Source organism: Pteropus medius, unplaced genomic scaffold (assembly GCF_902729225.1).
Source record: "Pteropus medius unplaced genomic scaffold, Ma_sr-lr_union100, whole genome shotgun sequence".
Taxonomy (NCBI): Eukaryota; Metazoa; Chordata; class Mammalia; order Chiroptera; family Pteropodidae; genus Pteropus; species Pteropus medius.
Window position 1 is genome coordinate 18,243,691 of NW_024342473.1, and position 25,222 is coordinate 18,268,912.

Genomic DNA, 25,222 nt, shown 5'->3' on the forward strand with positions numbered 1-25,222 from the left:
ATAATTATTTTATTTAATCGTTAAGTTTTTATAATTTAATTTTTAAATAATGGCTGTAAACTATCCATTTGCAAAATTCCTAAAAATTTAACAACTGGCTCTGTCAAGGGTGAGGACTTTGATCTTTGGTGGGGAAATATGATCCCAGCCCATCTGGCTGGCTCCCACTGAACCCTAGCCCTCGGGGAAATTATGCCCAGAATGAGGGCATGGGAGTGTCTCATGCTTGTCATACGTCTTTACTTAAACTTAAAGAAAGAAGCCTGTTGTGTATGGCAGGGGTGCAGATTCATCTGTTGATTAGAAAATTGCCATGCACTCTGGCCACTGTGGGGAGTATAACCGTGAACCTTCACCCATCATGTGCAGAAATGAGTCATTCTGGGCAGAGCCGTGTACGCAGCCCAGATGGTGGTGCCCTGACCCCATATGACCTGAGCTGGGTATTCTAGAGCACAAGGTCTGTCAGCCAGCCAGCCCTGTCAGTTCCATGCCCAGCTTTCTGCTTTGAAAGTACCAACTCATATCTTCCCATCCCCCGGAAAGGGGCTGGCTGACAGACGTCAACTTAAGGTTCTCTTGAGATCATGTGGCCTTGGCATGAGAAGACGATGGTCAGGACCCATGATCTGAACCAGTTCGGGTGTTCTCTAAGGAAATCCCGTGCCCTAAACTCTCCACTATCAGCTGCTCGATAGCCTTGGAAACAAGGTATTTTTCTGGCTAGTTGCTCTAAGTTTGCCTCGAGCTTCTGTAAGACAAGTGTTCCTGAGGCATCTGCATGAAACAGCAGGGAGAGAACAGGTGCCCAGGAGCTGCAGGGTTGGGTTCCTCTCCCACCATTACTACTAGGCTATGTAACCTAGGGCTTGTCACTTAACCCTTCTGAGCCTATTTCTTTGTAGATTAAATGCTTCATTGTGAGGTCAACTGAGATAATCTATGTGAAAACATGTTGCGAAAAGCATGCGTAAGAGGACAAGCGAATAGGACTGGCACCAGAAACTCTGCTGGAAACACCAGGTGTTAAGTAGCTCATATTCTCTAAAGAGAGTTGTATGCAAATGGGGCCAGATACCCCCAATCCCAGGGGTCTCAAGGAAGCAGGCCCAATTACCATCACCACCCTACCCTGCGTTATGTAGGGGAGCAAGCAGGAGCAAGGAGGTGGGAGTAAGCAGGGGGAAAATTGACTCTGTCTCTCCCACTGTGACTCTCATCTTGAAGTCAAGTTGGGGAGATCTATGAAAATCACTGATGGAGATTGCAGGGTGAGGGTGCCTACAGGAGGTAGCAATTGTCTTGTTGCTCTAGGCTGGATGCTTGCTGAGATGTTGAGACTCTTGGCCCCATCTGGTGGTGGGGATATTGTGATGGAGTTTTGGGGAGAGTGTGACCTGTGTTCATAGGAGTTTGTGTGAATGTGAAGACAGGAGACTCAGCCGAGGCAGAAAGGACTTGGGGGAAGTGTGCCTAAGGGGGTGGGATCCTCTTTTACCTCAGTTCCCTTCAGCCCTCACAGGGTTGGGAAAGACCCTAGTGGTTTCTGAGGCTCTGTAAAGGAGGGACATGGAGAAGCCAAAGGGGGCGACTACCTCTGTCTTTCTCAGTGATAGAGAGGCTGGGGTCACATTGAGAAGCATTCAGAAAGCCATGTGCAAAGGACCGGCATGCAGCCAGGGCCACCAGCAGCAGATGGGCCTAGAGTGAGACCAGATAGCTGATAAGCAGTTAGGATCTGTATGTCCCCCACCTGTACCCCACTACCAGCTCCCTTAGGGAGCAATTCCAGAACCAGGCCTGCTCTCCCACCCACCCCACGGTGTTGCAGTGAGAAAGGGAGTGATAGGGTAGGATTCTCTCCTCTGTCCCACAAATCCCACCTCCTCCCAGAGTCTACTCGTGAAGGAGGAAAGGAAGAATGTCAAATCAGATGTTAAGACTGCAGCTTTAGATTTAGATAATATAAAAAGACTTTTAATAATAGAACTGATCAAAAGTTAAGGAATATGCCCAAGATGTTATTAAGGGATGGAAAAGTGTGACTTGATAGTACATGGTTGAAAGTAGGCATGATCATAAAACCGTTTCATATTTATACCCATCTACATTCAGACTGATCACTAAAACCATAAGTCTTAGTTTTTATAGTAGGTGGTTCGTTTGAACTTGGTGAATTGAATCAAGTACATGTATAGAACATTGGTTCTCAAACTTTAGCCTGTATCAGAAGCACCCAGAGGGCCTATTAAAGCAAACACTTGGCACCACACCCAGTATCTGATTCAGTAGGTCTGGAGTAGGATAGAGAATTTGCATTTCTAGCAAGATCCCAAGTGATGTTAATGCTGCTAGTCTTAAAACTACAATTTGAGAATCACTGTGATATAAATTAGAGCATCAATGAAGTGTGTCTTTAACACAGGCTTGTAAATAAGCCCCTAAACTTCCTAGGAATCCAATAAAAATGCTGATTTCATTTGTTTCACCCATCTTCTTTCCCTGGAGGGAGTAATGCTTGAAAGTTGCACTGGCGTTCCTATATGCTAGAGAACTAATTGAAAATGCATTGTCCTGAGTCTATAAGGTCACTCAGGATTTACCCCATGCTCATGAGGCCAGTTCTACCTCATGCCCGGATAGAGTAGCTGCGAGCTCACCTTTGAGCAGAGGCCCAATGTGTAGTTAAGGGTGTGTATGCCGGGACAGAAAAAGCACTCTGCTTGCCCCCATGGAAGCAGGAGCCATCCTTGCCTCTCCTGTCATCCTCGTGCCTCACAGCCTCTGTGGTCTGGCTGGCATCTCCTCCTCAGAGGAAAAATACTTTTCATGTGGACCCTGCTTGGTCAGGTTTGGGTAGAGCTGATTCTACTCAAGATTCTCAAACTGGGCCAGTTGGAGATTTCATCCTCCTGGCCATTGTCATCTATTTAGGGCTGAGCACCTGGCCAAGCAGAGTCTTTTCTGGATTGTTTGCTGGAGGTATGTGATAAGGTATTATAATTTCTCTGGAATTTTAAGTTCTAAGGACCAAAGAAATTTGAGACTCCCAAGTGCCATCATGGAGGGAGGGAGAGAGAGAAAGAGAAAATGTGAGAAGAAAAAGGAGAGAGAGAATTGAGAGATATAATGACTTTATTAAAGGCATAGATCCAGCTGTAACCGACACCTCTATTTTGGACATCACTGTTATTTGAGTAAATAAATTCCCCTTTTCGCTTACGTTAATATCAGTTGGATTTTTTTGTCCTTATGACCCAAAGTCCCAACTAATAAAATCATTGGGTATTCTTATCTACATTTTTCACATTTCCAAATATGCTGATTTTCCTCCAACCCCACACTGCACTACCTGTCTTAATAACAGTTTCCCAGCCCTGTGAAAATCAGAGCCTTTGATTGCTTTGGGGATGCTCGCCTCCAACTAATGAATCCCAAGTGATGCCTTGCCCAGTCCACTGGCTGGGACTTTGATGGGGAGCGCTTGGGGCAGCCTAGCTTCAGTAGGCAATGACTCTTTCTAGCATATTTCCTGGGGCAATCACAGTCTTATGACTTATAATGTAAGGTCCCAATGCAAAGGAAAAGCTATTATCTGCCTCCAATGAACTTGTGGTGTTCAATGTAAAATTCCAGGGTCTTTAGACTGTGCCCCTTCATTACCCTAGGCCAAGTTACACCTGTAAATCTGACTACTGTATGGAAAATCTCTTAGGGATAATGGCGTGTGAATCAGCACCATAGGCGCTGTTATCGACACTGGAATTCCTTACAACTATCACCCAATAAAGTTATCAAAACATCCCAGTAACTAGACCATGACTTTCCTAGTAATCTAGATGTAGCAGACCACCAGTGGATGGGTGGCCTGGGTGGTCGCAGACCCATTAGCACTTCAATACATTTCCAAAACAGATCCAAATTTACAGCTTATTAACAGAAATCGACCTCTAACTAAAGAGTTCATAAAAAAAAAAAAGACTTAAATCATGCATTGCCAAGCAAAACTTAATAAAAATTCCGCTTTAGATGTTGCTATTCTTTTCCTAGAGTGCCAAACACTGCCAGTAGCCCTGTCTCTGCCACTCACGGCCTCTAATACTTCCCACTCATAGCATAGCCTCCATTGCCACTATTTATTACTCTTGTTCTAAGGAGATTCTTCAGGTGGGCCCCACAACCAGCATCAGTATTAACATTACCCGGGATCTAATTAGAAATGCAAATTCCTGGGCTCTATCTTAGGTCTACTGAGTCAAGAAGTCTGGAGTGGGGCCCTGAAATCTGTTTTAACGAACTCACCTGACGATTTTGATGTAGGCTCAAGTTTGAGAACCACTGTCAAAACCTCTGATCTAAATGATTCAGCTCCTGCCTCAGTTTCCACACCCTGCCTAGCAATAGAAAAGGCCAGAAGTGTTCAGGACAGTGCCGACCTGTCTCTCCTCAAGCAAGCTCCCTGATGGTCTCCACTTTAGCCCCAGATTATGTATTAGTGGCTTTGGCCCATAAGCCAGGGCAATTTTGCTACTAAGGTGCTAAGTCTCTTTGTAGTGTGACACTGGAACCTGGACTGAGGACAGACTTGCTCCTCTTGTCTCTGTTCCAGAACCTCAGAGACATGAGAGTGTCTAAGAGGGGCAGGGTAGGGCTGACACCACCAGACAAAATAGAATGAAGTGGAATAAAAAAGTCTCCAAGGGAAGAAACAAATGAACTTAAAAATCCATTCCTCCCAGCAACCCGCATGGATTATAAAGCCACATTTATCTTTCAAAGTAAATAACAATCAGTCCTGAGGAGCGAGACTTTCAAATAATGGCCAACATGTGTTGACATTGACAGTGATCCATAAATCTCAATTTCTTTGAGAGAAAATGTTCAGCAGCATTTTAATTCCAAGCCATCAAATGAAAAGGAGTGAGATTTACCTCTGCCGTGGATCTGAGTGGAGCATCCTTAGAAATACAACCCAATGAATGTGGAGTTAAACACTAATTGATGGCCTCCAACATTCTTTATAACACTCCATTACCCAGACGGGGAGTGTGGCAGCTAAAACATGGAGCAGCCAGGCCTGGGGTGAGCAGCCATCTAGGAAGGACAAAGGGCCCTGGGGCTGTCATCACCACCCTGAGCCTCCCCCACCATGACTAACTGCTGCCACCTCCGTCAGAGCTTGCATTGCCCTTCGCATGGGCTCTGGGCGCTTTGGAGCCTGCGAGGCCCTCTCAATGAGGGTTCTTTTGCTTATCTCCTCAGCGGTCTTCTCATCCTGTGTGGCCAGTCCCAAGCCTGGGCTTTGTCCTCCAGGGAAGACAAGAGGCCTTTCTCTAACTTGTCAGTTTGTTGTGTCTGAGAGTGAGCATAATTGGCTCCTACTCCTATTTAAAAAAACATTTTAGTTACCATTTATTTATGGCTTGCTGGACACTTTCTAAGTGTTTTTATAGACATTGTCTCATTTAACCCTTATTAACCATGTGGCATTGGACCAGTCACTTGACCTCTGTGAGCCTCAGTTTCCTCATCTTTAAAATGAGACAATAATAGCACTCACCTCCTAGGGTTGTTGGGGGATGAAGTGGAACATTCCAGGGAAGCCCTGGCATTCACGGAAGCTGCCCCGTGGCTCTGCCTGTTCCACCCATGCTGAGTGAGGTGCTTGGCACCACATTCTTGGGGCCTGAGCCGGGGCCATTCCGCTCGACACCTTCTGTCTACATTGGGTCTTCCCTCAAAGGGAGGGGATGCATCTTATTGCCCTTGTGGTCCCAGCAAAGGAAAGGATCCAGGGCAGAGTATGTGCCCAGTAAACATGTGTGAAGTGAGGACAGAAAGGAGGAAGACTACAAGGTGAGCTCCAGACACTCCTGGCCTTGAGCTAAAAAGTTGGGGCCGAAGGATCCCAAGTGGGGACATAACTATGAGCCTTTCATTCTGGCTTACAGGAAGAGAGCTTAGAAATCTTTTATTAGAGAGGAAAGGACTTGAAGAGCTCCCAACTCTGAGTTCAGGTGAGGGCAGTGATTTATCCAAAGTCACAGCCATTTGGTGACAAAGTTTGAGCCATAATTCATGGCTGAAGTTTGCTAGCCCTGGGCAGTGTTTGAGCCACCATGTTAGAAAAATATATTTCCTGAAATAGGCAGAAGACCCTAGGGAAGGCAGTCTGGAGCAGCCGGCTAGGTCCTAATTCCTCTCTGTGGTGCATATTTAGAACCTCCCTCCTGGTACCACTCCACTGCCTTCTCCCAGAGCCATTGCTAAGTCTGCCTCCAGAGCTCTTCCTGTCTGAGGACTTGATGAGAAGTGCATCAAGACCAAGTGTTAGAAAAGTATGTGGAGGAAAAACACAGGCCTTGGAGTCAAATAGACCTCAGTTCAGTTCTCATTGCATCCTTCTACTAGTTTAGACAAGACAATTAGGCTGCACACGCCCCAGTTTCCTCACATGTAAAACAAGATTAGCAGTATGCACTTTATAGGTTATAGGTTGTTGTAAGAATTAAGCCTACTTAAGCAAAATGCTAGACATAGTAATTAGGCATAGCCAGCTGGATTTGAAGCAAAGGATTGTGTCTCATTCGTCTGTATATTTCTTCCCATTTCCCTGTTTCTCGAGTGCTAGCATGCTGCCTTATGTCTAGTAGTAGGTGCTCATTACTGGTTTAGTTTATTGAGTAAATGAGGAGTTATTTTGAGTTCTTTAGAACTTTGGTTCTCAAAATGTTGTTTGAGGACCAGCTGCATTGGCACGACCTGGATGCTTGTTAGAAATGCAAGATCTTGGAGCCTGTCCCAGATGTACTGAAACAGGACATTTACTTTACCAAGCTCCCTGGGTGATGCACATGCACGTTAAAGTTTGAGAAGCTCTGCTTTAGAAAGCATTGTGAAGCTGAGGAAGCTTAAAACTCCTATTAAGGTAGTGAGCACTATGGGGAATTTATGGGCGAGAAAACAGCAGAAGCGTGATATACATCTCCTCTTCTATTCTCACTGGTCTGGAAGTGGTTTCCTGGTTCCATGGGTTAGGGTTAGGGTTAGGGTTAGGGTTAGGGTTAGGGTTAGGACTCACTTCTATAAGATCCATAATGGGAACTGAGTCAGCTCCTATGTGCAGCTATGTGTGTGTGTGTTTTCCAGAGGAGACTCGTCCAGAGAGCATTTCTCCCTTGCAGATCGTAGCTGCATCACAGATGTCGAGTATAGCCTCTAATCAGGAGCCCCAAGGAACTTCAGAGTCCCCGTGTTTTTAGCTGGGGAAGTCAGGCAGCACCTGAGCTGATTCTCCTGTTCCTCTGGGTTATTTTTTATTATTTCCAGCAAGGGTGTTGAATTTGCTAGATGAAATGACTTAAAACTCATTTACTTCACAAAAAGTGTAAGTCGCCTAACCCTTTGGTGGGGAAGCATATACTCTACAGTCACTCGCCATGTGCCTATTTCATACCAGGCCTATGCGTGTCCTGGGGATAAAATGATGACTGAGACTGGCCCCTGCCCTTGAGGTGTGCACAGTTCAGTGGGGAGTGTGCCAGCTGGTAATTAAAGAGCAATGAGGCAAGTGCTATGGACAAGAGGCCTCCAATGGGTATGGGACAGTGCGCTGATATATATATGAGAGGAAGAGAGACAGGTGTGAGATACATATACCGTCATGGGCCACATTTTGACATTTCAGCCAACAGCAGTCATGACCTTGTAGTGCAACGCGTTATTCACGTGTTTGCGGTCATGCTGACGTAAACAAACCTACTGAGCTGCCAGTCCTATGAAAGGATAACACAAACAATTATATACAGTACATAATACTTAATAATGATAAGAAATGACTATGCTATACTATATGACTATACTATACTTTTAGAGTGTACACTTTCTACTTATAAAAAAAGTTTGCTGTAACAGTATGCCGTGTTACAACAGGAGCAGCCTTGTACATCTTATGTTTGTTTACTGTGTCTCTTGATTGCATCATTTTCTCTTGTGCTTAATTTAATCTAATTTTTTTTTTTTTTTTTTTTTTTTGTGCAGTGACATGTACAGGCTTGTAGCCTAGGAGCAATAGGCTAAACCAGATAGCCTAGGTGTGTAATAGGCTATACCATCTATGTTGTGTAACTGCACTTGATGTTCTCACTGTGACAAAATCACCTAATGATACATTTCTCAGAACTTATCCCCATCGTTAAGCAGTGCATGACTGTATTCATATATTCATATATCATAGCGAGAGACAGAGACAGAGAAATCAAATGGTTCTGTACACAGACATGCATATATAGACATGCATATATATATGTATATATATGTGTGTGTGCATATATATATATATATATATATAGAGAGAGAGAGAGAGAGAGAGAGAGAGAAAGCAAATACACTAAAATGTTAACAATTATTAAATCTACCTGGTGGCAATATGATAATTCATTGTACTATCTTTTCAACTTTTTTAATATTTGAACACTTTGTAATAAAAAGCGGGGAAAATTTTAGGAGTCGTACAATGAATCAAGTGAGTGTTATAATAGTAGGATGACTTGGTAAATAGTAGATGCTTACAAAAGTTTGTTTTATGGCCAGCAACACACAGTTGCAAAATGCTTCCCCATATACGACCCCTTCCAGCCTCAGACAACCCTGTGGGGTCTCTAATAGTCATCCCATTCACTGGCGTTGGTCCAGAGGCTTCAGTCATTTGCCCAAGGCCACCTGCTGTTAAGTGGTGCAGCCGGGACCGAGACCCAGGTTTTTAGACTTCAAATCCAGTTCTCTCATGTCACCCAGAGCCTCCCGCAGGAGTCTGTGGTGTATTTCCTGCCTGTGCCAGGAACCGAGAACCCAGATGCGCAGAGGAGCTTCCTTGCTTCTCCGCCTGGTCCTACTCATCCTTAGTCACAGGTCATTATCCCCTCCTCCTTTAGGGCTCTGCGAGGGGTGAAGGGAGGGCCCCCAGGACAGGATGGCAGCTGACCTTGGGCCCTTTCTCCTTGGCTGAGGCCAGGGTGAGTCTAGGCAGTGGCCTAGTTGATGACCGCCTGTGTGGGAAGGTCGCCTCTCCAGGCCAGAGAGAGCAGTGTGGGCTCACAGGGAGCACCCACCTGGAAGGAGGATCATTCCTTTGGGCGCCCTGCCAGAGGGCGTTTTATCGCTTACCCGCAACATGAGCCAGATAAATGGCTCCTTCTTGGTGCCCTGCCAGTTATTGCTTGTGCTGCCAGAAAGTCTTAATCGTGCTGTTGAAAGGGTCTGGGTCCCCTCCCCCTCTAGCTGCCAGCTGGCTCCTGTGCCCCTTGGCTGGGCCACAGCTTCCTGCGCCCCCACTGCAAAGGCCCCCTGCCTGTTTGGGCTTGGTTCAGGACATGGAGACTTAGACTCATTTTCTAATCTCGTGTATATTTATAAGCCTCTTTTTCTAACTCTGAAACCCCCAGGAAGACGCTGAAACCCAAATAGAATAATGATATACTTGCGGTGTCTATAGTGTCCCCAGTGCCTGGCTCAGGGTCCAGGTCAGAGCAGGGTCTTGAAAGTCTTTGCTGGATATTATGGGCTGAATTGTGTCTTCTCTTCCTCCTACCTCCCAATAATGTATTGAAGTCCTAACGCTCGGTACATCAGAATGTGACTGTCTTTGAAGACAGGGTCTTTAAAGAGGTACTTACAGTTAAATGAAGTCATTGAGGTGAGCCTTAATCCCATATGGCTGGTGTCTTCATAAGAAGAGGAGGTTAGGACACAAACTGTCACAGAAAGACGACTATATGAAGATGAAGAGGAGAATATGGTCATCTACAAGCCAGGGAGAGAAACGTCAGAAGAAATCAACTCTGCCAGCACCTTCATCTTGGACTTCCAACCTCCAGAATTGTGAGAAAATAAATTTCTATCATTTGAGCCACTCCTTGGCCCTTTGTTAATGGCAACCCTAGCAAACCAATACAATGGGTGAATGTTGAATAACGCTGGAGTCAGATCACAAGATCTGACACAGAGCTGGTGTGTGGCTAAATCTGTGAGTAAATCCTTCCTCCCAGTGCGGACTTCCCTACCTGAGTCAGCCATGTGGACGTGTCCCTTGTGAGTGGGTAGGCTGACCCCCACCCACCCTTTGAGTACTTTCTCCAGTCTTCCTGCTGCAACGTCACCCGGCCTGATCACGAACCTCAGTGACAGGAGCCTCTCTCTGTGGCATGAAAGTGGTGGCCTAGGCACAAACAACACGCCAAAGGGAACTAGTCATGGGATAACTGCAAGACCTGTGTGACAGGTGGGAGAGAGTCTCGTGAAGGGAGACTTCTTGGTGTTGTCTTGATGGTGTCATTAAGCCACAGAGAAGCCGGGGAGGGTCTAGCTCAGTGTGTGAAAACAATCTATACTTGGAATATTCTTGGTGAAGAAAAACATTTTAGCCTTTTCGAAGTACCCTTGGTTTCCTCAGCTTGGCCCAGAATTTTCAAACTTGACATTTTGGGGCTGCTCCTTTTTTTGGGCTGAGCTGCCTGGGTTTGTATTCACACATTGTTTCTGAGCTTGACCTTCTGGAAGCAGAGACTGTGATGTGACTGAGATGTGAGGGGACCAAGACTTTGTCTAGGGATGGATTTCCTCCTGGGCCAGTGAGGAGGTGGCCATCACTCATAGTGGGTAAGGTGAGTGCAAACTTCTAGATAGAAGTAGCTAGGCCCAGAGAGGCTCAGGGTAGGTCCCAGGCTCCCCTGGCATGGACATTTATAGCGGGGTACCTCTGAAGGCCAAGGTACCCAATCTCTCCGGCTTGCCAGAGAGCGGTGGGCCTGGAGTCAGACAGGCCTGATTGTGGATCTTGCCTTGTCACTCACTAGCTGGGCAAGCTACTTCATCTCTCTGGACCACAATTTCCCCATTTATAAAATGGGGATAATGATACTTATCTCACAAGGTGGTTGCATGGATTAAGCGAAATAAATAGGCAAAGCATTTGACACATTTAAAAGTTCTTAAAAATAACAGTTGCCGTTATTTCATAAATCATGGTTCTACTCAAAGCAATATAAACATTCCTTTCCAAAAAGCATCATATACATGTTTTCATTGTTAGTACTTAATCAAAAACTGATGTGTATGGCCCTGTATAAAGCAGCAGTGGGAAAGAAATGGTTTAATGATCATTTACTGCTTGGATTATTCTTACAGAATCAGAAACAGAATTGTGCCTTTGTCCTAGTACCTGGGAACCTTTAAATCGCTCAAGGCAACTGAGTCTTGCTAGAATTAAGGCAAGAAGCGATATCTCAGGTTTAAAGTGGGCAGAGCTTTGCTTTCATATTTCTCTCTCCTATTAATGTTTAAATAGCTGATACGATATGAGGCAGCTGTTGAAGGTCTCTGGGCACTGTGACCTCTCGATGAGCCCTGTCAACACCCAGGATGTCAGTGCTGAAAGGGACTCCTGCATACTAGTCATGGGAAATCAGAGGCGCGGTGGGTGAAGGCAGCTACCCAAGCCTGTGCAGCCAATGCTGAGGTATGGAGACTTCAAAGATGTTACCTGAGTTTCTTGGTGCATGAGAAAATGAAAACAAAGCACAACAAAACCAGCCCTGCCAGACTATGATGTACCCAACATAGAACCCACAGAGCAGAAACAATGTACCACGAGGACTCTCCACATCTGTGTTTGCAACCAGACAGAGAGGAGGCCACTCTGAAACCGAAAACATGACTAAATGGTCCCGTCTTTGGGCAAACAGGAGTGATTGTTGTGCCTGTCCCAGGGCTGGCTCAGGTCCTGCTTTCATCTTCCTGCCTACTCTATCACTATGGATTAAATTAAGCAATCATGAGTTGACAATAATGAATTAATCGTTAAATTATGAAGCTACCCGATCATCAGATTGCCCACTTCCCCTTTAACAGACTCCAACCCAGAATTGCCCCCACTTCCCCAACCTTCTCTTAGTCTCTCCAGCACAAGCCCAAATCTTCCAAGAAGCCCCTCTCGACTCTTGGTACTGAGATACCCCTGGGTTTCTCTAGAGTGTGTTCTCCTTGCTGCGGTGAGCCAAATAAACCCTACTTTCATTTGACTTCAAGTGTGTTCCTAGTGGTCTTTGGTTGGTAAGCTTTTATATCTGTAAAATGGTCATAATAACACCTGCCCGATATTCTTTACACAGATATTATAAGAAGCAAGCAGTATCATGTGAGTAGGAAGGCGTTTTTAAAGTTGAAATTGCTATAGGTCTATAAGCTAGTATGATGAAAATGTCCAAATGGCTCTTTTCAGACTTAGAATAAGGTAAATGGAAGGTTCCTACTCAAGCTTCATGTGTAAATGGAAGGTTCCTACTCAAGCATTTATTATGTGTTCTTGCCTCAGTTTCCTTTCGTATAAATTCCTCTTATGACTTAGTGTTAGGAATAGCAATTAACAAGAAAACTTCAAAGAGACTTGCTCATGCCTGGGGCCTGCCTAGGAGGAAGATCTGAGTGTTTGTGGGTGTTGGCTGGGTAAGGCTGCAGAACTGGTGACTTCTGAGCCCTATCTCTGCTTTTTTCTGTTGATAACATTGCTTTCGATCAGGGAGAGGCTGAGGTTTCAGCCAGGCTGGGAGATAAAGCCATCTACCCAGCAGGAGAGGCAGCCAACTTCAATGGTGGCCGCACTGCTCCACAGTAAGGGCCAAACTCATTATTAGCCTTTGAGGTCCTCACTTCCAGCTACTTCTTTTTTTTTTGTGCCCCACTCTGGACCACAACAAATGTCTTGGGGGTTCCCCATTTCATGATCTGTTTTTCAAGGCTCCAAGATGGGTTCATGCTTTTCCTCCTGCTTGTGATGTCCTTCCACTTCTTTTCCTTCAAGACTCAACTCAGATATTATTCCCCCTTATAGAGGCTTCTCAGCTAACCTCTCCTGCCTCAAGGACTTGAGATATTTTGTACCTAATTGTGCACTTATCACACTGTGTTGAAATTATGCCTCTCCTAACCTGTAATACACACACACACACACACACACACACACACACACACACACATGCACGGCTGTAGGGGGCCAGAGATCCTGTCACTTGGGAAGCTTCTTGATAAATGGTGGCATGCTTTTTCATTTTTGTATAATTAGGGATACATTTGTGTACTGATCATGGGGCCTAGTACACAGTAGGTAGTTAATAAATGCTGTCATTTGCTGCTGCTGATCTTATTATGTTTCGATATAAAGCAGGATATTATTTTCACTCTTAGTTTCTCTTGGGACAAGGAAGTGGAAACATTTGTCACTGGAAAGTTTTTTGCAATCGTAGAAAGGCCAGTCCTCGTCAACTGAGAATCAGGCTCTGCCCAGCTTTTAGTAATGCCCAGCTCATATGAAAAGAATTTTCTTGATCATATTTTCAGGCCTGCCAAAAAGTGGTTCAGTGTGGATGGTTAATTAGTTATTGCAACAAGTATTTTTCCACCAATTATAAGTAAGTCTCAGTTTGGGAATTTTTTCATTTCAAGAATCATTTTCTTTTCAGAATGATGGTATTTCGTTTTAGAGAAATAAATTGTCACGAATATTTTGGGATTTTATATTATTTGGGATATAGCTACCCCCGAGGGAAGTCAACACCCAGGACCAATAGATATTAATAACTCTTCCCCAACCAGAAGAGTTAGGAATGAAGTCAGGTTTGCCCTGGAGGCTAGCATTGTGGGCAGAGCCATAAGCCTGGAAGTCAAGAGACCTGGGTTCAAGTCCAGTTAAGGTGTTGTCATTAACTGTCTAGTTTTGTTTCTCTAGTCCTTCTCAAGGTGTAGTCTTCAGATCTCCAGCAGCACTTGGGAACTTATTAGAAATGCAAATTCCTGGATCCATCCCAACCCACTGAATTAAAAACTCCACAGACCGGGCCCAGAAGTCTTATTTTAATAAGATTTATTTATTTATTTAATAAATTTAATAAAATTTATTTATTTTATAAGTAAATAAGATTTAATAAAATCTTATTTTATAAGCTTCTGATGCACACTAAAGTTCAAGAACCTCTGATCTAGTCAAATCCTTTCATTTTATCATTTTTTAGTAAATCTATTTTTTAATTATTCAAATCATTAAAGTAAATATACTATATACATTCTATAATATTACATCAAATTTGGAGGAGATAAAAATTTAGATATAAACTCAACTGAAATATCAACATTTTTGTACATTTTCTTCTAGTATTTTCCTTTCAAATATACATATTTTCAGAATTGTAATCACAGGACCCACATGATTAGATATACTATTTTTGTCCCACTGAGCACTGGAACATAAACACTGTTCAGTGTTGCCATCTTTATATCTTCATAAGAATTATTTTTAATGGCCCCACAACATTCCACCAGGCCCCTGAATGTGAACTTGCATATGTGGAGGTGGAAATGCTATGGACAGACAAGGAGGTCTCTCCTTCGATGCATTTGATCATCTTTTCTTTATTTCTCCCCTTCCCCCACACCCCCAATACCACTGTGGAATCTATGGGTGTTTCTGGAAATACAGTCATGAACAGAGAGAAAAGGGAGGTTAGCCAACAACTTTGAGATTTCCAGAGTCAACTGGAAACCCTAATTCTCCAAACCTGAAATCCTTCCCTGAAACTCTGAAGCAGCTAGGAGGACATCACTGCGCTACCTTGTGGCTATGTCTAGGAATTACACCTTCGCTTGAGAAGCGTGACGGGCACCCTAAATCCTCTAGTGCGGACACAACTGGAGTTTGTCTCTTTGCCCTAAGCTGTGAGCCCCAGGCACCTGCTCACCACTTTACCATGGCAACCCCACTCCCTGCAGGACTAGCTGGGCTTTGACCCATTGTTCTGGTTTTCGCACTGGAGCTGAAATCTGGCAGGGGTCCAGATGTAATGCCTGCCAATCTGGACAGCCCCTTTCCTTATTGAGGTAAACCCTAATCCCCAGTTGGGCCATGCCCGATTCTATAAGGGATACCCTCCTTGGAACCAGCATACTCCCACCTTTCTGGTTATGAAAATTGTCGTGCCTCCTGCCTTGCCTGGACCCCACGGATGTCAGGGGCACCCCAGGCTGTGGTCAGGGTAGTCACATCCCCTTGGAGAATGTAACAGACTCTTCTGCCCTGTCCTGTGAACCAGGCCTAAAACCAGGCAAACCTCTGACCCAACCCCTCCTCTCCTCCCCGTTTCCCAGTGCGAAGACCCAGCATGCTTTGCAGCATTGTGGCAGCTGGTATGGCAAACAGGGCAGAGAGAAGGTGTTAGTGGGGGATTTGGTACCGGACAGTTGACTTTTGCCTGGGTCACTCTATGATTCATGTGTTCGGGTCAGTTCTTTCAACAATCAGCCGTCTCAGTTACTCTGAAAAATGGACTATTTACCTGGACTAGAATTAAAGAGTAAGGATTCAAGTCCTGGATCCCTTGTGAAAGGCAAGCAGGTGGAAGACAGGCTGCTGTCCTCTCACTTCAGGCTTGTCCTCTCCAGGTACGAGACCTTCAGGAGGGCTTTAGGCCATCTCAGCAGAAGGGCCAGGAAGTCTAGCAGAGGGCAGATAGAACTTCACTGGAATTGGCTTTCTGCTGAATTCAGTTTCACGGACACTCCCAGGTAAAAGAGTTCTATCTCTGGATGCCACCTCCAATATTACTCATGAATGGTGTTCCCTGAAAAGGTGGAGACCTGTCAGGAATTTGCCCGCCCTATTGAGGGAGTAATTCTGGGCCTGGCTGAGCCTATGTGGATGGGTGGAGGTGGCAGGTCTTAAGGGATAGTGCAAGGTCTCTTTCTCAGTGATTCCCAAGGGAAAGCAAATCCAGGACCAACCTAATTGCAGATAATCAGGGCCTTTTTAAATTTAAATTTAATGTTTTCGTGTTTTACATTTATTTATCTATTTATTTATCGCCCCCCCCCCACCCCGTTCCACCTCTGACCTCTTGATGTTGCTGTTTCCTTAAGTGGATCTCTGAAGGCGGGGTGTCTCCTCCCATGTGCTCACGGTGCACACCCAGGGCATGGCACACCCGGGGCCTGGCGCACCCGGGGCCTGGCACACCCAAGGTATGGACCGCGGCTCCACTGGGGCGAGAACCCAGGACCTTCTGCATGTAAAGCAGATGTGCTAACCACTACTCTAATGAACCACCCCTGTTTCACATTTAAAAACTTAACAAAAAACACAGTCCATGGCCTTAAAACTCTTTATGTATCTTTAAATATACTTCGCATTTCTAGTGATATACAGGTATATAGGTCTTCAGTCATGAATCAATATGTAAGTTATTTAGTCCTGTTTTTTCCCCACCTTATCACATGTAAAATTGCCTCATACTCATTTCTAAAGCTACATGCCCAGTTGTTATTTAACTTTTTAAAGGTCACAGGTCCCTCAGATAATTTGCCAAAATTTTTCACCTCTCTCTCACTCAAATTACACATAACACACAGCCTTGGGGATCATACAGGAGGCTTCCAGACTTTCTGAAACCCATCCCTGTGCTGGGTTAAGATCCCCAGCATTTAACTGTGAGTGTCTAAGCACCAGCATTAAGCCTTTTATTTCTGAATCCCATCATTATCGCCCCCCAAAATTCTTGGAAGTTTTAGTACTGGGTATTTGAAACAATATTTGTTTAAAGACGGACTTAGTAATAACTGGACCCTCCATCCTTAATGGCTTATTGTTGGGCGTTTAAATTGTTTCCAGCTTGTTGCAGTTGTGACCCATGTTGCTGTCAACACTATCCTGTAGATTTTTTTTTCTTTTTAATTTCTTCTTCCCAGAGGGCCTATTTTTGGAAAGTGTTTGGGCTTGAAAAACATGTGCACCTTATCGGCGCAGTACCCTTGCTTATGCATGAGAAAAGCTTCATTCTCTTTTGTCTAGATTGCATCCTGTAAGACCTTGCTCAAAGGCTGCTTTCCCCTAAAAGCCCTCCCTACATCCACACTTGGAAGTAAACTCTTTTGCTTCCTTTTGTGGTGGAAGGAGAGCAAGCTCTCTGGGGTTCCTTTTATGAGGGCGGTTATCCCATTCACAAGGGCTCCATCCTCACGACTGAGTCACTTCCCAGAGGCTCCACACCCTAACACCATCATATTGGAGTTAGAATTTCAACATAGACTTTGGTGTGGGGGGACGCAAACACTTAGTCAGTTGGACTGCTCATCACATTCCATGTTCCATTTGAGAAATTCTATATACATGTCTTATTCCCTTTATTAGACTCAGTGGTATGCTTCATGTATTCACAACCCAGAATGGATCATTTTAATACCCCTCTGTTCTGTAAGACAAAATTATTTTCAGTAATATTCATGCAAAATCAGTAATCATCACTATTTTCTTGATTTGTTCTTTAGTTTTAGAGAAATAAACAATTTTAAAGAGAATACATTTCAACATTAAAGATACTCAAATGCATTAAAAGTACTTCCTTAAGAACCAAAATTTTTACTTACCAAACAAAATATTATACCTTACAGTTCACTGTAAAATGTTTTACCATTCAAAATTTTAAACACAAAAACTATTAGTGGTCACATAGGACAACAGAATTGAAGTTCTCAGTTCTGTTTCTTTGCCTTTACAATCACTATGTATCATTTTTTACTTTGAATTTGTTTAAATGCAGGAACACACGTTAAGGACCCCAGAGTTGGAGACATGAAATGACCAAAGCGAGTTGAAAAGACTCTGAATCATTACACACTCGCTCTTGCAATGAGCAAATGTCAACGAACCTGTGAGTGTCAGGGGCCAACTGCATAACTGGGAGTTCTCTAAATTAACGTCATTGGAGAACATAATATTTATTAAAGAATAATAAAAATATGATTATTTGAAGTTTACATATATTTTAATAAAACTCGATAGTAACCACACGTTACTTATAATAGTGACCAAAAGCCTTTTTTTTTTTTTTTTTTTTAGCGAAAAGAGCTTTATTTATTTATTTATTTTTATCACCGACGTTATTTAGAATGTGATAAGGAAAGGAAGGCCAACTTTTAGCAGGGATATTCTTGTATTTACATTCTCTACAGATGACGGCCACCTTCTTGCCAGCTTTCAGGGTAGATGGCTTCCACCTCCCAACCCTTGATTTGACACCGAGCCCTTGGGAGGGCAGGGACCTGCTCTGCAACCCACTGCCGTGCAGTGTCTCCTGCATGAGCGCAGTGGTCCTGAGTGTGGACCGCGGCCCCAGAGGCATCTCTGAGGGTGTCTTCTCTTTTCCTACATGTGAGGATAATTTTCTTCAAACGGAGCAACGCATCACAACAGATCGAATACAGAAACAGATGAAAGAACCCAGCTTTCTTCCATGAAGCCAGACATGAAAGAAATTAGCAAAATTTCCTCGTGAAATAATATCTCACTTTTGCTTTTGTTGTTGTTTTTTGGAAGATATAAGTTATTTTCCATACCATGTTCTACATGCTAACGTGTGATGAATTCGCTATTTTTTAAAAGCATTAAAATGTCTCGTTTTAGTCTCTAATATGGTAAATATTGATAGCTGTATTCCGTACAAAAAAAATTTGGGGGGGTTCTAAATAATTTTGAGTGTAATGGTGTCCTGAGACCAGAAAGTTTGAGGACCACTGTCTTACTTGCACTGCGTTCTAAATGGCAGATGTTTGTGCACACTTGTTTAACGAATGAGTGATTGAATGAATGGGCTTCAGCTGCTTCTAGGCTTTGGAAGCTCTGACTGGAACTGGGGGGAAGGGGCAGGCACCTGTAGGCTGTGGGGGTGGATACCTAGAGGGCGGGAGCTGCCGGGGTCTGAGCAGCAGCTTCCATTAGAAACAGTGTTGGCCCTGATGGCAACACCAGTGTCGGGGGAGGGTCCTGGACAGTGAGGTCTGGGGATGAGGGTGATGGTTGCTCTGTGTCCTGGGGGATTCAGGAGGCTCACCATATCCTGTTCTCCTTGGTGCTGACAGACAGGAACAACTGCCCGAATCTGCCTCCTAAGAGAGGAACTGATTGGAATGGTATTCTAGGGACTGCTGGGTGTCACATCACTAAGAGTGAACACAGTGGAGAGAGAGGCCTGTAGCCTCAGTCAGATTAACCTCTAGGTGTCTCTCCCTGCTCTTCCCTGAATAGCCCTGGGACCTCCTCAAGTCGTTTTACCGCTAGCTTACTCAGTCACATGGTGAGGGTGGGATAGAAAGTCTGTGCAGGTCTGCCACACACTGGGTGCACAGTACATTAGCAGGTCTGTTAGTAGAGTCATCAATATCAATGAAGAGATGTGGGCTAGGCGGGGCGGGGTTAAGGAGGAAGGATCCTTGAAGGAATTCTTCCTGGCCCATGACTAGGGATAGCTGAAGCGTGCTACAGACCAGAGTTTCTCAACCACAGCACTATCGACGTTTCACCCCGGATAATTCACTGTTGTGGAGGTTGTTGCATACATGGCAGGATGTTTAGCGGCATCCCTGGCCTCTAACCACTATATGCCAATAGCACTCTCTCCCCAGCTGTGACAACCAAAAATATCTCTGGACGTTGCCCGATGTCTCTAGGGGCGATGGGTGGGTTGGGGGGAGGGGCAGTTTTGCCCCCAGTGGAAAACCACCGGTATAGATCCTCATCAGACAAGGTCTCCAAGAGGGATGCTTGCTTCCTGGCAGTGCCTGGGAGGATTTGCACAGCCTCATGCACACAGATCGGACTCATTTCTGGCAGAAAGAATTCTGCTAAGAGATTTTGCTCTTAAAGGAACAAGAGGCCTCCTGACTCTGATCCTTTATTCTGAGGAATCCTCCTGCTAACTGTGGCCACTTCTCTCAGCTTTTGGACAAATCAGGACCTGAGAAGGCAGTGGCTGACCAGCACGGGGTTTGTTGAGGGACACCTGGATGGTACCCAGCAGTCAGAGTGGGGGCAAGGGGTGCTGTCTCACCCTTTGACCTCCACCCCAGCGCTGATGATTTCCAGCCCCCAAGCCTCCACTGAAAACCATAAACAGACGATAGTTTTTCACACAAAGAATGCCACAGCAGCCAGAGTAAACGAGCCACCAGCATATGTGGCCACAGGGAGGAATGTCACAGACATAAGATGGTGAAAGAAGCCAGAAGCAAAAGAGTATATACTGTATGCTTCCATTAACAAGAAGTTCCAAGATAGCAAAATAATGGATGTTAAGTCTCCAGGGTTGCACAAGGGAGGCTTCTAGGATGCGGGTTAAGATGGCAAAAATTGATTAAGCACTTATTATACAGTCACTTTCCTATATATATGTTATACTTCGATAAAAAAAATAAACAAACAAAACAACATTCTGAGCCAAAGTTCAGGGCAGGCCCTTCGGCAAAATGACTATATTGTGAACCCAACACATACAAATTGTCTGCAATTTTGCCTTTACAGTTCTAAGTTATTATCATTTTTGGATATGACTTTGTAAATGAGTTGATGTAATTTTGCAAAATAATTAGAATAGTGGTTGGCACATGAAATGCTCAGTGGATGGTAATAATTAATATTACTAATAAGTTATTAAGTGACCTAGGATACAAAATAATAATTAAATGCAAAGGATAGCCCTTTTTCTTAAGGAGAAAAAATGGTTCTGGAATTTTCAGGTTACATCTTGGTTAGTAAATTCCTGATTCTCAAAGTTTTTGGAGCTCCTTCCAAGCATAGCCTTTGAGGAGAGAAAAATCTAACCCTCTATCTTAGAATTACTAGCTTCTGATCAGTAACCAGCATAAAAAGAAAATCCCATATGCCAGTCTTATTTGATCAAATCGTTCAGTTCACTTCATATCCGTCAATTATTGATCCTGTGCGCTGTTTAGCCAGGAGCCTGGAATCCACCTACCTGATCAAGCATTTGGATCTTTTTGGCCATCAATCTAGTTTGTGAATTTACAGACTGAAGAACATGACTGCTGTCAGATTCCTCAGATTCAGAATAAAAACTCTGGCAGAAACAATAAAGTCTAGAGAATGTGCAATGATGTCTCTGCTTTAGACTCGACTGGAAACAGGACTCTACACATTCCTGTCTCTTCTGAGAGAGCAAGCAATTAGACAACTTCAGCGAGACGGAGCATTTCATTGCAAGCTGATGCAAATTAGATGCCAAATTAACGCTCAGAAAGATTGGAAACACTTTCAGATTATTCTCCACTGAAGAAGTCTTAGCACAACTATTTCTGAACGAGATATATGAGACTTCAACACCAGCTACAAGTGCTTTTAGAAGACTTATACTTGCAGACTGGTTTCCTAAAATTTCAGTCCTGTTATAAATGTCTACATGTCCTTGTGACTTGAGATGCCACTAACAGACCACCAAGTACACTGTGAAGCAAGCTCTGACCCACACAGTTAAGAACACTTGGACTCTTTGTGACATACATTTAAAAAAGGAAAAATCCATGCCCAACCCCAGAGAAAAGGCAGGCTCTTACCTAGTCTCAGGCTTTGTCCATGGACACTTGATTGGATAAAGATGCTCAAAACCAAGAAAATGGAGACACACAGGGGACTTCCCATTTCTTAAGTCTCACCCCGGGGTCCGAGGTCTTCTTGCTAATTTCTGAAGCCAGAGAGACCAGATTGCTTATTGATGCTTTGTTAGGAAAGCCTGCCCATTAATAATTAACCTTTAAACATGTTATCTAGTGTTCAGACTTTCCTTACTAAGCCCGATGCCAAATCTAAGTATATCTAATATAAAAAAGGTTGATTTACAAAAGTGTTTTTTATCTGGATACATTATGAAAGTAAAACATCTTGTCATGTACTCTTACCTTCTTACGCCAAGGTCATAGTTCCAAATTAATCAATTTAAAGTTAATGTGTTGTGTTTGGAAATTCTGTCAAAGGTCGGGGTGGGTGACTTCCACACGGTTGCTTAAGTTCCCTTCTGTCAGCGCTGCAGAGGGGATGCAGGCTCATGGCAGTGGTATTTTAAATTGCAGCTTAAGCCCAAAGAAAAAGCAAAGGGCTCTGCTATGTGGAGAGCTCCCAGAGGATCTGTTTTCTGTTGAGTTTAGCAAAATTGCTGGTGCCTGTGGTCAGTGTGGTGGGACAATGTTTCTAAAACTGAAAGGAGCAGAAAGCCTCTAACTTCAGTGTAAGAAGGAGTGAAGATGCAAAACTGGATGCCTTTGCTAGGACCCCATGGAGAGATGACCCTAGAATAAATATAATCTTTACTCCTCTGTGTTAATTAATGCTCCAACTGTGTGGAGGACTGAGAAGTAAGGCCGCTTGGCAAGATCAGACAGAGGAAATACCACTGTATATAACTCTTATAATAATCCTTGAGTCTCTAGTTTTATTTAAACGTTATTCATTTGTTCAACTTTTTTTTTTTTCATACCTGCTTTATGCCAGGTACTGTTCTAGGCATTTGGGATATATGAGTGAATAAAACAGATCAAGATTCTAGTTTTTGAGAAGTTTATGTTCCATTGGGGGTGGGAGGAGTCAGATAATAGACGACAGACATAATAAATGAGAGATTTATGTAGATTGGTAGAATGTAATGAGAACTGTGAAAAAAGAAAAGTATAGCAGAGTTAAAGAGGGGAGGAGGTAGTGATTTTAAATAGAATGATCAAGGTGAGCCTTGTTGGAAAGCTGAACTTTGGGCAAAGGTTTGAGTGAGTTGCCCCTGTGGATTTCTTGGGGAGGAGAGCTCAGGCAGCCAGAACAGTGAGTGCAAAGGCCCTGAGGTAGGAACATGTGTGGTATGTTCCGAGAATAGCAAGGATACCAGTGATTAGGGAGACGTCATTATAAGGACTTTGGCTTTTATGCTCTGAGACATGGGGAACCATTCTGAGCAGGCAGTTAGATAACTTCGTGGTCATTGCTCAGATGAAACTGATAGATAGGATCTTCTGAAGCCACAAACAGGTTTGAACAAACTGACCCTAGGTCAAAGCCTGACACTGTGCTGTCCTATGGCTGCAGTTTGGAGACCATTTGCTGAGATGCATGATTTCTGAGCAGAGGCTTCTGCCCTGGCTCCCTGGTTGGCTTTGTCCTACCCGGCACAGTTAAGCAGGATCTCTGCAGTTTCAACTTTACTTATTTCCCAGAAATCTGGAACCTAAAATCAGCTAACTGTGCACCTTGGGCTCCTCTGCCCTGGGCCCACCTCATCTCTTGTTTTCTGGGTACTGTAAGGAAATACTCCCATTCCTCACTTCATTCTTCCGGTCAACTCGCCAAGACACCAGTGCATCTGAGTGCCTTTGGGATCTTGGGTCTACTATCTACTAGCTGTGCAAAATGTTACTTAACTTTAATGAGGTCCATCTCTTCACCTGTAAAATGGGATAACATGAATCAGAAATAATATTTCAAGATATCACCTTAATATTATTTTCCCCCTAACATCCCTCTCTCCCACTTAAGAAGGGCGAAGTAGAGGAAGGTCAACAAATTTTTTTATCTTTTCAAAACTTAGAACCTAGGGCAGGTGAATTTAACCAAGCAAAAGGCTAAAAATGCTTTAAGGGGATGTGAAGGGAAAAGGAGCACTCACACCTTCCCACCACTAAGAAGAGTCTCTTGGGCTTTGCAAGTGGGTGAGGGAAGGGGAGACTTGTCCATGAGGACAGAGGGAACAGTCTCTTGCTTCCCAGGAACTCTGCCAGAAGGTGGTGAGAATCCACAGAGGAAATGGCTGTGTGTGTGTCAGCAGGTGGACAAATGATGCCCCCTTGCCTGGCATGGGGTAGGAGCAGCAGTGAGACTCCAGAGCCGACAGGTCATGTAGATGGGGAGGACAAGCTTTTCAGTGGTCACCTATGTGGACTGATGACAGAGGACCAGGTGCTTACTCCAACCCCAGGCCTGGGTATTGTGTTTGATTCGGAACTGTGGCATAACTGGGGATATGGGATAGAGGGAAGGAATCGAAGAGGTCCTGAAAACTAAGAGTTTGGAGTTGTAACTCAGGTGGATTACAGAAAATAAAGATGTTTCTTGCATGGCAGAGCTTATGGACTGAGATTCACACTTCTATAAACACAGGTATGTCTGAGTATTAGAGATTTGTACGTGGAGTGTCCAGCCAAGTGCCTGGTTTGTAGTAGAAGTTCTATAAATCATAGTGACTTATTCTGGAGGGAATATGCTTAGTGATCAAGAGTCCAAGCTTATGAATCAGACAGATCTAGATTCAAATCCCTGGCCTATCACTTACTAATTGTGTGTCCTAAGGCAAGACATTCGTGATCTGAAATTGACAGATATATATATATATATATATATATATATATATATATATATATATATGACAGACATATATATGTATTCTAATGACACTAACCTGATTGGATTAAAAGAGGTAACTTAAAGAGACAAAGCCCTTAGCTATCCAGGCAAGTAGGAAGTAATAATGGCAGTTTTATTATTTTTATTGTTGGGATCAAGTGGATGTCCAGGAGGTAGATTACAGCAGGACCACAGTGATTAAATTTTAGCGGAAAATGAAAAGAATAGGAAAACAGAAGGGTCTGGACCAGTGATTGAGCATTGGACTCAGAGGTCGAGAGCTTAGGAAAAGAATGAGTTACAGGCCTATGCCAGGAACGACTGAATCAAAACTTCTTGGGCTGGGGCCTGGAGAATCTTCTTTTTAAACAAGTTCTCCAGGTTGTTCTTGGTCACCTGAAGTTTGCAAACCAAACTTAAGAGATCTATTGGAGTACAAGAATAAAATAACAGACCAATCAGATTTTTTTTTATATCACCGGCTATAAGCTGAATGTTTGTGTCTCCCCCAAAATTTGTATGTTGAACTCTAACCCCCAAAGTGATGGTATTTGGAGATGGGGGCTTTGGGATGTGGTCAGGTCATGAGGATCGAGCCCTCGTGAATGGTACTAGTACCCTTATAAAAGGGACCCCAGACGGATCCCTTGCCTTTTCCTCCATGTGAAGTTACAATGAGAACATGACCTCGTCAGACACCAGATCTGCAGATGACTTGATCTTGGACTTCCCAGCCTCCAAAACTGTGAGAAATAAATTTGTTGTTTATAAGCCACCCAGTCTGTGGTATTTTGTTATAGCAGCCTAAGATATCACCTTAAAAATTTTCATTTGTATATTTATAATATTTATTCTATATTCACACTATATAATTTATAAGTAGTACTATGCAATATATTAGTGCTATATAATTTATAAGTAAATAAATATCCATATAATTTGGGAAGGGCGCTCAAA

General features: G+C 43.7%; 1 protein-coding gene across 4 annotated transcripts in view; it reads right to left on the reverse strand.

The window, feature by feature from the left end:
* The window catches only part of LIPC (lipase C, hepatic type), a 116,542-nt gene extending 94,645 nt beyond the window's left edge, over positions 1 to 21,897 (reverse strand). For 2 of the 4 annotated variants that reach the window (XM_039865475.1, XM_039865474.1), the window contains exons 1-2: positions 21,442 to 21,574; positions 9,675 to 9,801 (exon numbers count right to left, since the gene is read on the reverse strand). Coding sequence is in view for 1 of the 4 variants with exons in the window: in XM_039865473.1 (XP_039721407.1) it covers positions 21,442 to 21,526 (85 nt within the window). In the remaining 3 variants the exon portion in view is untranslated. Of the gene's footprint in view, positions 1 to 9,674; positions 9,802 to 21,441; positions 21,575 to 21,783 lie in introns of those variants that run through there. The other 2 variants (XM_039865473.1, XM_039865478.1) reach the window with 2 other exon arrangements.
* Between the last annotated feature and the right edge of the window lie 3,325 nt (positions 21,898 to 25,222).